The following is a 15496-nucleotide window of genomic DNA, read 5'->3' as shown; positions in this document are numbered from 1 at the left end:
TGGTGCTAAATTTGAGACTTGAAATTATTGCTGTTTGTGATAAGTCTCCAATCCATTGTCAAATAGAATTTGGACAGCAATAACTTAAAGGCATCCTCAGTTTGTTAAGGACTGCAGGCATCTGTAGCCATGTTCTCACACAATGGACTCTCAGACAACCAATCAGCTGTTAAATAAAATATATAATAATGACATGACATCTTGCTCGTCAATGGATGGAAAAAGGACTCCTATAAATCGATCTGCTTGTATGCTGTCGGACTGTTGCTACGTAGCTCTATATTCTTCACTGATACAAATGTGTCCCATTAAATACTAGTAGTCTTCAGTAACAGCTGCTCGGCTTGTGGGGGGCTGGTGACGGCAACACAATACATGTCAGGAACCAGTGCCTCTGATACCTTCTCCAGATTCAGCACCCTTCCGTAGAATTTCCCTGTGTTGCTAAGTGTCTTGTAAAGGTTGATACAAGATACCAGTAACTACTTCATGGATGGATTTCCYGTAAGATAAATTCTAGCTCTGGCATTTGTCCTGTGCTTTTTCCATGTGGCACAAAAGCATGTAAATGTCTTTGGGACTGCAAATGTCCTGTTTGCTGGTTGGTCCCTCTGTGATTATGCCCTCCTGAGATGATTACATGATTAATATAACCATATTTATGTCAATGAATAGAAAAGCTTTACACCATATCTGTAATATTCTATAGCAAGTGAAAAAGGCATCCAGCTGTCCAAAACAGATTGGATTAGTTGCTTTTCTTTACAATCCTCATGAGCAACTTAGCAATTTGAGCGTCAATTTGCTGTCAATATCTTGAATAGATGTAAATAATCACACTATTTCAAAAATAGGGACATAACTGTTGTAATATTTATATTGCCAATATCTGCAATATTTGTTTTTAATTGAGAATTATTTGGATTGGAAATATAATAAAGACTGGCAGCCTAAAAGGATATCTTGTTTGGACTAGTTGCTTTCCAGAACAGTTCAAGAGAAAAAAATGAGGTATTGCAGACATTGCCTAAATGACTAGTTTATTACGTAAGTGCCCACAATATCCTTAAGCCACATCTTTAGGGAATCAACCTGAAATTGCATTAATTTCCTTTTTTTTTTTTTACAGAATAACTTCCTTGAGTAGTTGAGAATGAAATCACTAAAATGGCATTCTAAGTGTGTAAGCAAATATTAGGCTAAATCCTCCCTCTTTAGACCATTAACCCCTTCCCCCAGAATAGACAGTATATATTTCAGAATAAAGCTGCTCAAAATGGTGTTATCAAATTGCTCAAAAATTCTACATTTACTGCCGGTTCACACAGTCACACTGGTAGCCTGTTTTCCAGAGGAGAACAGGTGACATAATACTGCTATGATTTAGTGAAACACCTATAGTCCGGTCTTAATTCAGAAGGAAGTTATTCACTGCAGAACCTGAAAAGCCTGATTTTGCTGGTCAGAATGACTTGCATTTCCTGGTTTGGCTACTTTCACAATTCTGAAAAATCCCTCTCAGCACGTTTGGCTCTGGTGTCCAAATCTAGAATCATCTTCCCCATGCTAAACTTAACTATTAGTGGGAGAAATGCAAAACTGACCCAAGATTAGCATCTAAGGGAAACCTCACCCTACACCATATTGTTGCCAAACTTTCACATTGGACCTAAGCATTACGCACACCAAACTCCTGTAAAATACTATGAAGACTGAGACAAGAATAAATACAAAGATTCTTAGTAAAAATATTTATTTGGTCAACTTGTTACAGTAAGACAGTCATGCTTTACATGGGCCCAATGCAACTGTTATGTTAAGACTTTTATATTTCATCAGATATCCCCCTCACAAAAGGTGTGGTTTCAAAGGATGGCTTCATTTAATAAAAGTTCAGAACACAGTAGCATTTTGCACAGGAGAGCACAGTACATGATTTAAAAATATAATGGGTGCTGTAGTCACACAGAGCTTGTGAGGAGGAGGAAGTATTTATTGAACAGTAAACTGTTGAAAGTCCAGCTGTTGCCTTTTGAGTTACAGCCAAGGACATTTTCCAAGGTGTGCCCATACATGCAAGGTGTCAATACTTTATACTTTGAAATGCATATCACACCCACATTGGCATGATTTCTACTCCTCCCCATTGTCTCTGTGTGACCAACACTGGGACGGTTTAGTTTGCCGTGTTGAGAAGCTTCTTGATGTCACCCTCAATGTCGATGGTCGGGAATCTCCTGCTGTAGCGTTTGAATGGCTCGCCGTCTGGCCCAATGAGAAACTTCTCAAAGTTCCAGGCGATGTCATTCCTGCCAACGGGACTCCAGATGATGCATTTGGGGTCGTTCATTAAGGCCATGGGATCGTCGCTTGGGAACGGCAGCTTCTCCTTGAGGTACACAAACAGGGGGTGGGCGTGCTTCCCGTTCACATCCACTTTCTCAAGGAGCTGGAAGTTGGGCTCAAAGCCATTTCCCGGACGGACATACTTCAAGGACATCAGAATCTCTTCGTTATTGCAGTTCTCCTGCAGGAGTAGATTGTGGGAAGAATATGTAATATGTACAGGCAAAGTTTGATCTCAAGTGGTCTATCAAAATAAGTCCCTTGTCCAGTCAGAACCAGAACCCTCAAACTGTAAAGAACCCCACATGTTCTTTCCCCTTCATTTGGGATTGAGGACTATAGAACCTGGTGTGGGACAATGTCCAAATAGTACCAGGTCACTCACACAGGTTTATTGAACTACAGCAAGAACAGATTAATTTGTGATCCACCTGCCCACCACACTCCAACTACCAACCGGTCAGAGCAGTCTGGACTGCACCTGGCAAGTTTGCATTGATGATGAGCTATGATCAGAAAGTTACATTACCCTATCTTAAGTGTTGAGAAATCCATCCCCCCCGGATTTACCTGATGTCCGAATTGATTGCAGGGCACCCCCAGAATCACGAGACCCTTGTCGGTGTACCGTTCATGGAGCTCGTTCATCTGGGTGTAATCCCTGGTGGTCGTACCTCAGAGAGACGCCACATTCTCGATCAACACCACTTTACCGCCAAGTGACGAGAATTGTAAAAAATCTCCTGAAATTAGCTTTGCCGTCATGTGGTAGAACTCACTTCCAGACATGTTCCCGATAGACATCAACCACGCTTCTGTCTGCTAAACAGGGCTGTTGCTGGACTTTTTATACAACGGGTGTGCTCATTAGTCCAAACAGTTGCGTTTTGCAACGAAAACGAGAGTTTCTATTGGACAAATTCAGGTAGGTTCCTCCTCGTTTCGTTCAGTTTGCTTCTGTTTTAGAAACGTTTTGCAACAGAATCGGCGTAATGAATCARTACCGCCCAGGGTACTCAACAGGGAAATGGGAGGTACTTCCTGAACATTTTAGGGAAAGTCTACATTTTTGGGGGATATGTTGTGTAATTAAAATGGCATAAGCATGCCTTATCCAGAACAAATAACAATGTTCATGAATAATTTAAGACGATACAAATAATGACACCTCGTGGGCGTCTAAATCAAGTCCCAGCCATGTGTTTCACAGATTTTGCTATCGCCACTGTCTAGACTTTCTAGAAGGTCCCTCAATGCAAAACACGCGCGGGAATCTGTCCTGTACTTTGACAACAGTTTCGTTCACCAGTTCGTACAGTAAGTTTCATTCTTTGCTATTCTTCCTAGCTAAGTGAGAAAAAYAAAGTACTTGATGTAGGCCACGCTTCCGTGACAATCCACTCGACCAATATTGCAAGTTAGACAGTTAACGTAAGTAGCAGTAGTCACCTAGCCAATTTCTCAACCTAACAATGGTAGCAGAGTGGTTAGCTACTTATTTTTATTGAACCTTTTTAACTAGCCAAGTCAGTTAAGAACACATTCTAATTTACAATGAAGGTCTAAACCGGACGACTCTTGGCAAATTGTGCGTTGTGACACAGCCTGGAATCGAACCAGGGTGTTTAGTGACTTCTCTTAGCACTGAGATGCAGTGCCTCAGACCGTAGCGCCACTCGGGAGGCCTTCGAGGGCAACTTTGCGCCAGTAACATTGCATGCTGTAAAATGGCCTGCTAACCATGAATTTCAGCGTCATATCATCATCAAGTGGCCTTTAGCCTGTGTCAGAACAGGTCAATTTAGCAAGCTAGTATCAAACAAACCATTGCCCTTTGACGTGAACCCTCCTTGTCTCATGCAGTAACATCAACGATTTAAAAAAATAACTAAACCAAGATAGACCTCAACCTTTCGTTTCCAATGGGAACAAATGAGTCATAGTGGGCATAACAAGCAAGGAGGTGGGCAGAGCCAACAACGAGCTAGCAAGATCCTATTGGCTCGTTCTAGCATACATCTGCATATTTYCATTAGGCAACACCTCCAATGTGAAGTGCGCGTGTGCATTAACTAAATTCACATTTTCTCTCATAAACAACGCGATTTTTAAAAACTTTTTGTAAAGGGTAAAGTCTAAAAAACTTAGTCCACTCTGTTCATAACAAATTCTAGTTTTGGGAACAGAAAACGGTATTGAAACATTCGTTACTTCTTCCACAGCAAGTGGGCTTCCTCTCACTACCATATTTGGTAGTGAGGGGAAACCCCAAGCGGATGCTTCACATTTATGCATCGGGTGAAATATCTTTCTCATTGTTCTATCTGTGGTAACATTTTACAGAGGATGATGCGAAAGAAGAGACGCTCCTCTGTGGACAAAAGCGAAAGTGCTGCACCTCCAGATGTGTCAAGTAAGGCTCCCAAACAAACCAAACCACCAGACTGTGTTTGTTTTTGACTTTGCCTGTCTCATGTCATGAGTACAATGCACAAACTAGCTCGCTACATGTACTGTCTGTCAGTTCATTAGGGCTCTATCCCCTCCTTCATTCAGAGTCCAAGAAGAGTAGGACCACTGGCCATCAGTCCAAGACCACAGCTCAGGAGGACACCAGTATTGACTCAGTCTTTGGCCAATTTCTGCACGAGGCTGGTGTTATCTTGAGACAGGGCAGTACATCCAATGAGATTGGTAAGCAAGACACACACCAACATCATCAACATATTGACTGACTATTGTTTTAAACTGGCAATTGTTGGATAATGCATAATTTTATTGCTTTGTAAGCTGTGGACCAAGTGGTTTTCCAAAAGAGACTGCAGCAACGTCTGAAAAAGAGTCCCAGATACCCCGGTGTGAGTATAATGTTTCAAATACTGTCTTTGGTATTGCACATTCTGTAAAGCGTGTTGCCTAATAAATCAGGCTGTGATACCACCATGGTTGCACAGTGAGATTAATGCCATACATTTGTTTGGAACATGTCCCTTCATGAGCTCGACGAGCCAGAATGTTGAATAACATTTCATTTGAACGTACTCTATTGGTTGTCTGTGTGGTTGGTCCTTATTCGGGTAGAAAGTGGAGAAGAAATGTCCACAAGAAACTATTACTAACCCAACTTTTCAAAACGCTGTTACTGTCGTTGAGATTTCGATCACCTGGTACGTGCTCAAAACCATGTAAACACCTGCAAGACTTCGGTTAGTTTGCATGCATCGTGTGCTTGTACTTCCGTTTTGTGCGTGTGCCTTAGGTGATGAGCAAACAAACTGTGATAACCACAAACTGAGACCCGCGTTTTGRAGTTGSTTTAATAATAGTATTTTGATAGAATTTTCACTGGGAGAAGGACGAAATCAGAGGACAAGAGGTAGTATGTTCAAATTAAGTTTATTCAGAAATCTGACTTGTTTGGAATTTTTTAATCTTAATTTAGAGACGAGAGTGGACAGTGCACACTAAAAATTGTAAAGGCTATAAAGTGTGCCTGATTTTCTAACCTTGATGGCCAACAGATTGTGCAGGAGTTCATCACAGGACTGGAGTCTCACATTGAGGATCCTGAGAGGTTCAGGAACTGCCTCCTACCCTGTGTACCACGCCTGGCCGATGGGGACTTAAGGTGATACCATGGTACCTGGCTCTCTGTGGGGGCCATCAAATTCTAATAAACCTTTGCTTAGTGTCAGTGTAAAATTTTCTAATTGGTACATGGAAACATAAATGTCGTTATGATTGTGTCACTTTGTGTCCTGTCTGTGGTCCAGCTCTGTCAGCTCATTCCAGGAGAGTCTGCTGCGCATGCTGCTTGGGATCGAGATGCTGCAGGTATGACAGCCTCTCTCTATGCAAAAACACACTGGCCTGAGTAGTGTCTGAACTGTGATGTCTTTCCTTGTCATTGGCCACTGGGTGTGAACTTTGAATGTATCCACAATTTCAAATGGAACCTAAAACCCACATGTTCTTTTCTTTTTGTGTTAGGTTTTGGTAATCAACACTTTGTTTGAGAAGCTTCCCGAGTTCATGTTTGATGGGTAAGTGCTTTAAAAACAACAACATGTTGTTTGTTGCCTTACACATACAAGTTGACTATATAGATTTTCTTGTACTCTAACCAAATGACCCTTTACATTTGCCTTTCTATTCCCTGTAGTGCCGGAGAGGATGGTCTCAATATCCCTCGTGTTATTGTCAACCAGCTCAAGTGGTTAGACAAAATCATAGACAGCAAGGTACTCATATTACTATGACAGCAGATCTAACCTATAGTCTACACTTATTCCACCTGTATATTCCCACTAAGTAGCAGAACTTGACTGACTTCCTTCTGACCTAATTGTACCCTGTCGCTATAGGAGTTAGCAGGTAAGCTGATGCAGCTGGTTTCCGTGGCGTCGGTTGAGATACAGTGTGACATCATCACCAGTCTGCCAGAGATCCTGGAGGACTCCCAGCACAGTGACATTGCCAGGGAGCTAAAGTAGGTGGAGCCCTGTTAGAGGCAGTCTTGTGTGGTAATATGTGATGTCATGATAGGATAGTCCCAGTGATGTGAACATCTGCTGTATCTACCCCCTATTCTCTCTCTCTCCTTTCCTCTTTAGCTCCTTACTCCAGGAAAACACTCAGCTGACTGTGCCAATCCTGGATGCCTTCTCAAGCTTGAATCTGAGCACCACTCTGTTGGCTGAGGTAGCCCCACACACACAAAAACACACTCATGTTTCTGGCTAAAGCTCTCATTGGGGAGTCAGTAAGAGTAGAATTACACTGTGTTGGATCTGTTCAATGATTCATGATGTGTTCACAGCTCAGGGCTTATTTATGCAAAGGTGTATTTCGCTCATTACATTGACATCATTTGTCCGTGTAACAATTATGCTATTGACTGATGTCCTATGTACTTACAGTTATCCTGAGGAAATTTCATCAAGTGGCTTGTTGACTAATAGCTGCTTTATGAGTATCTATGGCCCTTACTTAGATGAGACAGTGATTTTCTATTTACACATATATTTGTTTTGCATCGACAAAGTGCTCCTTTACCACAAAGTTGTACCAAAAATCAATACATTAAAACAATACATACAATATTGCACACCCCATAATGTACATTTCGTCCTAAAACGTCTGCGGTCTCTGTGTGTCCTGTGTGTAAGGTGCGTGTGTCTGTCATGGCCACCCTGTCTGCTGTCCAGTTGGAGGACCTGCCTGTGGTGGTGAAGTTCATCCTACACTCCATCTCTTCCTCAGACGCCCTAGAGGTCAGAGGTCACACACAGTGGTGTCCTTGCATATAGTCTTGCACTTCTCTTTCTAATAACAAGAACAAATGAAAAGTGCCTCACAAAGTTTCTATATTACCACCACACAAAATGTTTCCCCATTACAGACTACAATCTGCAGTGATGATGATGTGTATTGGTCTCACTGAGTGGTACCGGGTTCTCTGTGGGGTATCAGGTGGTGTGTGACCTGCGTAAGAAGCTGGAGTTGGAGCTGTGTGTTCTCCCTCCGGTGCTGCAGGCTTCTCAGAGCCGCATGAAGAACAAGGGGACAACCGAGTGAGACATTTTGCTCCAACACCAATACCCTCCTAATCTCCGCAGAGCACCATTGCATACTGTTATGAATCCACATAGCACTACCTTTAGTGGGATTTTACATTTACAGCTATTCTAAATGGCAAGGCTGTTTCTGGTCACATTTTTCCATCAGGTCCCCCAACACCTCAGCATCCAGCATTAGCCAGGACAGTGTTGCCTTGGTGTTGGATGGCATTAAGTCTGCAGTGCGCTTCCAGAAGACCACCTCTGAGGCCTGGCTTAAGGTAGGGAGAATAGGAAACTCTACAGGTGTTATATCAACAGCCAGTTACTATTTCACCATGTGACACTCCCTGTGTTGTTCTGCAGGCCATAGAGAATGTAGACACAGCAGAGGATCACAAGGTAAGTCGGACACATCTTTCTCGGATTCTCCTCTCTATTCCTACAATTTCATACAGGCTGGTACTTGGCAGATAACTAGTTGATCCTGTGTGCACGTGTGTATTTTTGTGTCTGTCGGTCAGGTCATTGACCTGCTGGTGCTGTTCATCCTGCACACCACCAATGCCAACCACAGCCGGCGTGGGGCTGAGAGGGTGCTGAAGGTCAAAGTGAGAGCAGGACAAATCCAGGAGGCTCTGCTACWGAAAACCTTCAGGGGCTATGCACAGGTGGGAAAGTCCTGTAACAGTAGTCCTGTCTGTCTCTAAGTGAAGCTTGTCCTTAGCCCCATTCTTGTCCCTATTGTCGCTGCTAAATAGAACTCTGTCCGAGGGCAGAACGGTGCTAACTTTGAACATCAACTGACAAGCTAGTGGCTGCAGGTTCGTGTGTGATAACGTTGGCTTGTTCTAAATGAAATCCGTGGAATACAAAACAAAAATTGGGCCTAATAGATATATATCTAGATATTTTTGCTTTGTATTCTCTATCTATCTACAGTTGAAGTCGGAAGTTTACATGCACCTTAGCCAAATACATTTAAACTCAGTTTTTCACAATTCCTGACATTTAATCCAGGTAAAAATTCCCTGTCTTAGGTCAGTTAGGATCACCACTTTATTTTAATAATGTGAAATGTCTGAATAATAGTAGAGAATGATTTATTTCAGCTTTTATTTCCTTCATCACATTCCCAGTGGGTCAGAAGTTTACATACACTCAATTAGTATTTGGTAGCATTGCCTTTAAATTGTTGAACTTGGGTCAAACATTTCGGGTAGCCTTCCACAAGCTTCCCACAATAAGTTGGGTGAATTTTGGCCCATTCCTCCTGGCAGAGCTGGTGGAACTGAGTCACGTTTGCAAGATGAACTTCAAACAAACATTAGGAAATGTCGCTGGCTACATTCTGTCTATGATACACAGAAATATGATGGCCATGCATTGTTTTTTGCACAAATATCTTGCTTTTTCATTATGAGCTAATTTACTTGTGGCTGCTAGCAAAATAGCTTTGCACTTCTATGTCTGTTAACGTTGATATTGTACTAAACTATAGTTGCACACCCCTTATCTCTATTGATGGAAACCACTGGCCTATCTTTGACTTCACCATCTATTGTTATCGCCAAAGTTTTGGCATCTTTCATAAATTGCGGCCGCGAATCTGCCAAAGAAATAGAACGAATAAGATGAAGTTCCATTAATATGGATAACTTTTGAAAGATGGCTGGTATGCGTTTTTTTGTATTGGACATGGTGCAACTTTTAGTAGGTAACGTTAGGCTGCTGGCAGGCTTCGGCTKTGGTACAGCAAAGCCAAGTTAGCCCGTGCTCATGGTTCTCAAAGGGAAAATGTACTTATATGCTAGAATGACTTTGCTCGTGGTCATGCACCCTGCAAATTGCATCGAACTATAAGTTCCTTGAATTTTATTTTGCGGATGCTTTTTCATTATCTGGATAGACACTTGTGGTTTCTAGCTAACGTTACACCAATCAAAGCAGTGGAGCGTGTAGTTGGGGGGAGCTGGTTTGCAAAATGCTATCATGTGATGCAATTATACCATTTATAAAATGGTCAGAGATACAGTGTATTCAGACCCCATTACTTTTTCCACATTTTGTTATGTTTCAGCCTTTTTCAAAAATTTGATTAAATACATTTTTTCCTCATCAATTTACACACAATACCCCATAATGACAAAGTGAAAACAGGTTTTTAGAAATGTTTGCAAATTTATAAAAAATAAACATATCTCATTTACATAAGTATTCAGACCCTTTTGGTTTGAGACTAGGAATTGAGCTCAGGTGCATTCGGTTTCCATTGATCATCCTTGAGATGTTTCTACAACTTGATTGGAGTACACCTGTGGTAAATTCAATTGATTGGACATGATTTGGAAAGGCACACATCTGTCTATATAAAGGTCCCACTGTTGACAGTGCATGTCAGAGCAAAAACCAAGCCATGAGGTCGAAGGAATTGTCCGTTGAGCGCCGAGACAGGATTGTGTTGAGGCACAGATCTGGGGAAGGGTACCAAAAATGTCTGCAGCGTTGAAGGTCCCTAAGAACACAGTGGCTTCCATCATTCTTAAATGAAAGAAGTTTGGAACCACCAAGACTCTTCCTAGAGCCGGCCGCCCGGCCAAACTGAGCAATCAGGGAAGGGCCTTGGTCAGGGAGGTGACCAAGAACCTAATGGTCACTCTGACAGACCACTCTGCAGCACTCTGGTGGAGTGCTGCAGGGATGGTTGTCAATCAGGCCATTATGGTAGAGTGGTCAGACGAAGCCACTCCTCAGTAAAAGGGACATGACAGCCCTCTTGGAGTTTGCCAAAAGGCACCTAAAGACTCTCAGACCATGAGAAACAAGATTCTCTGGTTTGAGGAAACCAAAATTGAACTCTTTGTCCTGAATGACAAGCGTTATGTCTGGARGAAACCTGGCACCATCCCTACGGTGAAGCATGGTGGTGGCAGCATCATGCTGTGGGGATGTTTTTCAGAGGTAGGGACTGGGAGACTAGTCAGGATCGAAGGAAAGATGAACGGAGAAATGTACAGAGAGATACTTGATGGAAACCTGCTCCAGAGCGCTCAGACTGAGACGAAGGTTCACCTTCCAACAGGACAACAACCCTAAGCAAACAGCCAAGACAACAAGTGGCTTTGGGACAAGTCTCCGAATGTCCTTGAGTGGCCCAGCCAGAGCCCGGACTTGAACATCTCTGGAAAGGCCAGAAAATAGCTGTGTAGTGACGCTCCCCATCCAACATGACAGAGCTTGAGAGGATCTGCAGAGAAGAATGGGAGATACTCCTCAAATACAGGTGTGCCAAGCTTGTAGCGTCATACCCAGCTATAATCTCTGCCAAAGGTTTTTCAACAAAGTGCTGAGTAAAGGGTCGGAATGCTTAAGTAAATGTGATATTTCAGTCATATATTTATACATTTGAAAACATTTCTAAAAACCTGGTTTTGATTTGTCATTGTGGATAATTGTGTGTAGATTGAGGGGAAATTGTTTTTTAAATTTAATGTAAACATTTTTGGAAAAAGTCGAGGGGTCTGAATACTTTCCGAAGGCACTGTATAATATATATATATATATATTTTTTTTTACAGACTAGCTAAAAAAAAGTGTTAATTAACTAATTATCCAATGGATTATGGTAATTGTCCTATTTTTATTTGCTCCATGGCTCAGGTGKACACAAGGCTATTTGGCTCATCTCAGTCACAAAGAGGAATAACATTGCAGTTGTTTCTGATGTATAAACAATGCCATGCTGGTGGATGGTAACATTCAAATAAAACCCAGGCCTGAAACAAAATAAGGCTGAAAATAAATAATTTATGTCATCAAGGAAAAGACGCCGCATTTGCACAAAGTGGGCATTTCGGATTTGTCTCTTCAAGCCCAAATATATCATACTTTGTCTAAAACAATGATTTATTGACTTAAATCGTTGTGTAACATCATGGGTAAGCTTTTTCAGCTCGAAAAAGTGGATTTCTACTGATGTGGGCATTTTTAAAGTTCTAATATTGTAGAGAACAATCATTTAATAATTGTATGTGATTCATAATGACATAGGGCAAAGAAAACAACTAAGTTTAGACATTCATTTAGTAGCGCCCTCTTGAAGTGACCCATATTTACTACATTCTAGAGCAGTGAGTGAACGTCCTATGGTATATAGCTGAGGGATGGAACTGGGGCTGAGGCTGAGGAAAGGGAAGCCGATTTGAGAAAATAAATAGTATAAGGTAAAGATGAGCTGTGTGACTGAGGTGTTAATGTGGTGCTGATGCTGTGTGTGTTTAGGTGATGAGAGGTTACTTTCCCTCCATCTTGGCCCTGGCCCAGAGTCTGCTGCGTTCCCCTGACCCTTGTGTGGTGCCCATCGGTGGACACATGTACAGACTCTCATTCACTGCCTTTGACTCCTACTGCCAGCAGGTCTGTGCGTGTGTGTACAAATGATGTCTTTATGCATGTGTGCTGGCTAAAATATGCTTCACGCTCATATCCATTGTCAAGCGTTTTCAGTTCTTGTTTTCTGTGTGAGTCTGTTCAGTAGTATCTTATGGTTATTTCTGTTGTTTTCTATTAGGAGGTGGTGGGCTCCCTGGTGACCCACGTTTGCAGTGGCGTGGGTGGCGAGGTGGACGTGGCTCTGGAGCTGCTGTGTGGCCTGGTGACAGAGAAACCCTCTGAGATGGCCCTCTACGCCATCTTTGTCAAGGTGAGGATTCAACTGTCCCCAAGAAATGTTTCCAACTGATCACAAGCCATCTATCTATTCTGTATTTGACTGAGAGTTGTCCTCACAGGGTTGTTCTAACCTCTCTGGTGTGTGGGTGTGCTGTTGTGTGTGTGTGTGTGTGTGTGTGTGTGTGTGTGTGTGTGTGTGTGTGTGTGTGTGTGTGTGTGTGTGTGTGTGTGTGTGTGTGTCTGAAGGGTATCCTGGACTACATGGACAACCTGACTCCCCAGCAGATCCGCAGGCTCTTCCACCTGCTCAGTGGCCTGGCCTTCGGACAGCAGCAGCAGGGCACACACATCCAGGTGAGGGTCACTGTGGGTCAATCAAGGATATATAGGCCTATTTAATTTCTATGGGAGCAGCACTGAAGACAGTACTGTGAAACAACCACACCACAGAGATGGTAGGTAATGTGGTGCCATGTTTTTATCTGTACATTATTCTCTGTATCGCTTGTATCTTTCTCCCTGTGTCATTCCTTATGCCACATATCCACATCTGCTTCCTCTGTCTCTGTTCTCAGGATGACATGCACATAGTGGTCCGTAAGCAGCTCTCCAGCACCGTGCCCAAGTACAAGCGCATTGGCATCATCGGTGCTGTCATGGTGGTGGGCAGCATGGGGGCCTGCAGGTAGGAACTGCTGCCCTCTCACATCCACTCTGCACTTACCAGACTTAATCCTGTTAGCTCCTGGTGGAAAAAAGAGCCCCAACGATGCCTCTCATTTTTCCACTCAGTGGGGAGACTTATTGTGCCTCAGTATCCATTTTGTAAATTCTGAGTCTTCTCTCTCTAGGCCCAAAGTGGAGGATTCTCAAGGTGGCACATTGCCCAAGGAGACATACAGACAGGTGAGTGGTATAGGCAGGACCACTGTCTATGTAGTCTGAATGAAGGGCTGATGCACTCTAAGAGTTTTCCTTTCCTGGTGCTGGGAGAATGCCTGTAAGTGGATGGTGTGTGCTACTCTATATGCATAAGTGTGTGCTGACCTGTCTGTGTAGGTGACGGCCCTGCTGGAGCTGGTACGGTCGTGCAGTGAAAGCTCTCCTGAAGCTGCTGCTCTCTACTATGATGAACTAGCCAACCTGGTCCTCACCTGCACTCTGGACCCTCTGGTGCAGGTCTGTCTGCCTCTCACATAAACCCTCAAGACACACTTTAATAGTTCTTTTATGGTCCTCTTTCAACGATACTTCACCTTTTTTATAAACCAAATGGACCCTTTTTATTGTAGATGTTATGACAACACTGGGGGACTKCCAAATTTAAAAGGGTAGCTATTAACACTGCCGCTGTGCATCTGGTGTGTTCACGCAGGCCTGGATAGGGAAGAGTGTGCTGGAGGACTTCCAGGAAGACTTTGTGGTGGATCTGGGACCAGATATAACTGGGTGAGTGGTGCACTACTGCCCAGGGACTGAGTGGAGGTAATATAGGTCAACTATATACGGCTGGCAGCAAGTCATTACAGAACTGTACTTATGATGTCTTGACGTTTCAAGAAACGCATCAATGTGTGTTTTGTAAATAGTGTGTTATGTAGGCAGTTTCCCTGACCATGTAACCGGGTCCAAGTTCCAGTAATAACCTACCTTCTGCTCTTCCTCCCCTTGTATGTCCTAGGTCCTTCCCCTTCCCCGCCTGTATGATGTACAACCTGGATGATGAAGAGAGTCAGGGAGGCATTGCCATCAACCTGCTGCAACTACTGTCTGATGACCTCCAGCACAAGGGGGAGCTGTGGAGCCAGACTGGGAACAACAAGACCCAGAGGTCAGACACTACATTGGCTACAATTTTGATTATCTAATGCAAAACAATGCCGAATGTCCATACAGAGTTGAATCATGATGTGATATGGATAAAGCAATAGTGTGTTATTAAATGTTTTGAAGTGGAGCATCTTAACAGTGTATTTCTCTCTGTTATGTGTGGTTCTGTAGGCGAGTGTCTCCTCTGTGCCTGTCTCCGTTCTTCCGGCTGCTCAGGCTGTGTGAGGAGCAGCAGCACCAGGGTGACCTGGAGGAGATAGATGCTCTACTGGGTGAGGAGGAGTCCTGGGTTTTGTCTGATGGAGTAGGGACACACATGAACTGGTTCTCACTGGGCCAAAAAGTCTACTGAACTATGTCCAAGTACTCAAAAAGAAAGGAGGACCAAGGCACTCTTCATATAATTAATTAAAATGCCTTTATTCGTATGGCATGTTCAATGGAAATGCACATAAAACTTTATTTCCATTGAACATGCCATACAAATAAAGGCATTATATGAAGAGTGCCTTGGTCCTCCTTTCTTTTTGATAACCAATTTACCCCTTTTACCAAAGAGCACCTTCTGTTTACCAAAATCTACTATTGTGTGCCTTGGCAGTGCTTCTCATACTCCTCTTTTTTTTCTGTATGTACAAGTACTTTTTGAACGTGAGAACACTTCAGGCACTGTAGATCATGTATGGCTACATGGCAGCAGACCCATGGTGTTTCAACACGGCCTGCTGGGAGTGTATGAGATCTGCTCTGGTTCTTGTGGTTCTAATGGGAGTCTGTGTGTGTGTGGGTGTCTGTTTGCAGGCTGCCCTCTGATCCTGACTGACATGGATGTGGTGGAGAAGTCAGAGAGCCTGTCCAAGCCTGAGAGAGAGTTCCTCTGTGGCCTGCTCTTCCACACCATCAACTGGTTTAGAGAGGTTACTACAGCTCTGTCTTAGACAAGAGAATTCTGGTCTATAGCGAGACGCCTTGGAGATGCTGTGGAGTCCATATGATTTCTTTGTATTGTATATGCCAATGTGAGTTTATTTTTGCACACAGCCCTTTAGAGAGTGTGTGTGTGTGTGTGTGTGTGTGTGTGTGTGTGTGTG

General features: G+C 43.1%; 1 protein-coding gene and 1 pseudogene across 4 annotated transcripts in view; one reads left to right on the top strand and one right to left on the bottom strand.

Annotated features, from left to right (window-relative positions):
* Nucleotides 1-1736: 1736 nt before the first annotated feature.
* On the bottom strand, nucleotides 1737-3206 carry LOC111966454 (glutathione peroxidase 2-like; annotated as a pseudogene).
* Nucleotides 3186-15496, top strand: part of fancd2 (FA complementation group D2) — a 29566-nt gene continuing 17255 nt past the window's right edge. The window contains exons 1-25 of one of the 4 annotated variants that reach the window (XM_070444516.1): nucleotides 3186-3271; nucleotides 4690-4759; nucleotides 4903-5040; nucleotides 5137-5204; nucleotides 5868-5974; nucleotides 6120-6180; nucleotides 6337-6389; nucleotides 6509-6587; nucleotides 6711-6835; nucleotides 6960-7047; nucleotides 7515-7619; nucleotides 7819-7919; nucleotides 8074-8185; nucleotides 8271-8306; nucleotides 8429-8575; nucleotides 12186-12320; nucleotides 12475-12606; nucleotides 12822-12929; nucleotides 13151-13260; nucleotides 13427-13481; nucleotides 13635-13754; nucleotides 13951-14024; nucleotides 14257-14406; nucleotides 14577-14677; nucleotides 15207-15322. In XM_070444516.1, coding sequence (XP_070300617.1) covers nucleotides 4693-4759; nucleotides 4903-5040; nucleotides 5137-5204; nucleotides 5868-5974; nucleotides 6120-6180; nucleotides 6337-6389; nucleotides 6509-6587; nucleotides 6711-6835; nucleotides 6960-7047; nucleotides 7515-7619; nucleotides 7819-7919; nucleotides 8074-8185; nucleotides 8271-8306; nucleotides 8429-8575; nucleotides 12186-12320; nucleotides 12475-12606; nucleotides 12822-12929; nucleotides 13151-13260; nucleotides 13427-13481; nucleotides 13635-13754; nucleotides 13951-14024; nucleotides 14257-14406; nucleotides 14577-14677; nucleotides 15207-15322 — 2388 coding nt within the window. In that variant the 5' untranslated portion in view covers nucleotides 3186-3271; nucleotides 4690-4692. The other 3 variants (XM_023991061.2, XM_023991070.2, XM_070444519.1) reach the window with 3 other exon arrangements.

The sequence above is a fragment of the Salvelinus sp. IW2-2015 genome, linkage group LG1 (genome assembly GCF_002910315.2).
Source record: "Salvelinus sp. IW2-2015 linkage group LG1, ASM291031v2, whole genome shotgun sequence".
Taxonomy (NCBI): Eukaryota; Metazoa; Chordata; class Actinopteri; order Salmoniformes; family Salmonidae; genus Salvelinus; species Salvelinus sp. IW2-2015.
Note: the sequence above shows the minus strand (reverse complement) of the source record. Positions and strands in the feature narration are given on the sequence as shown.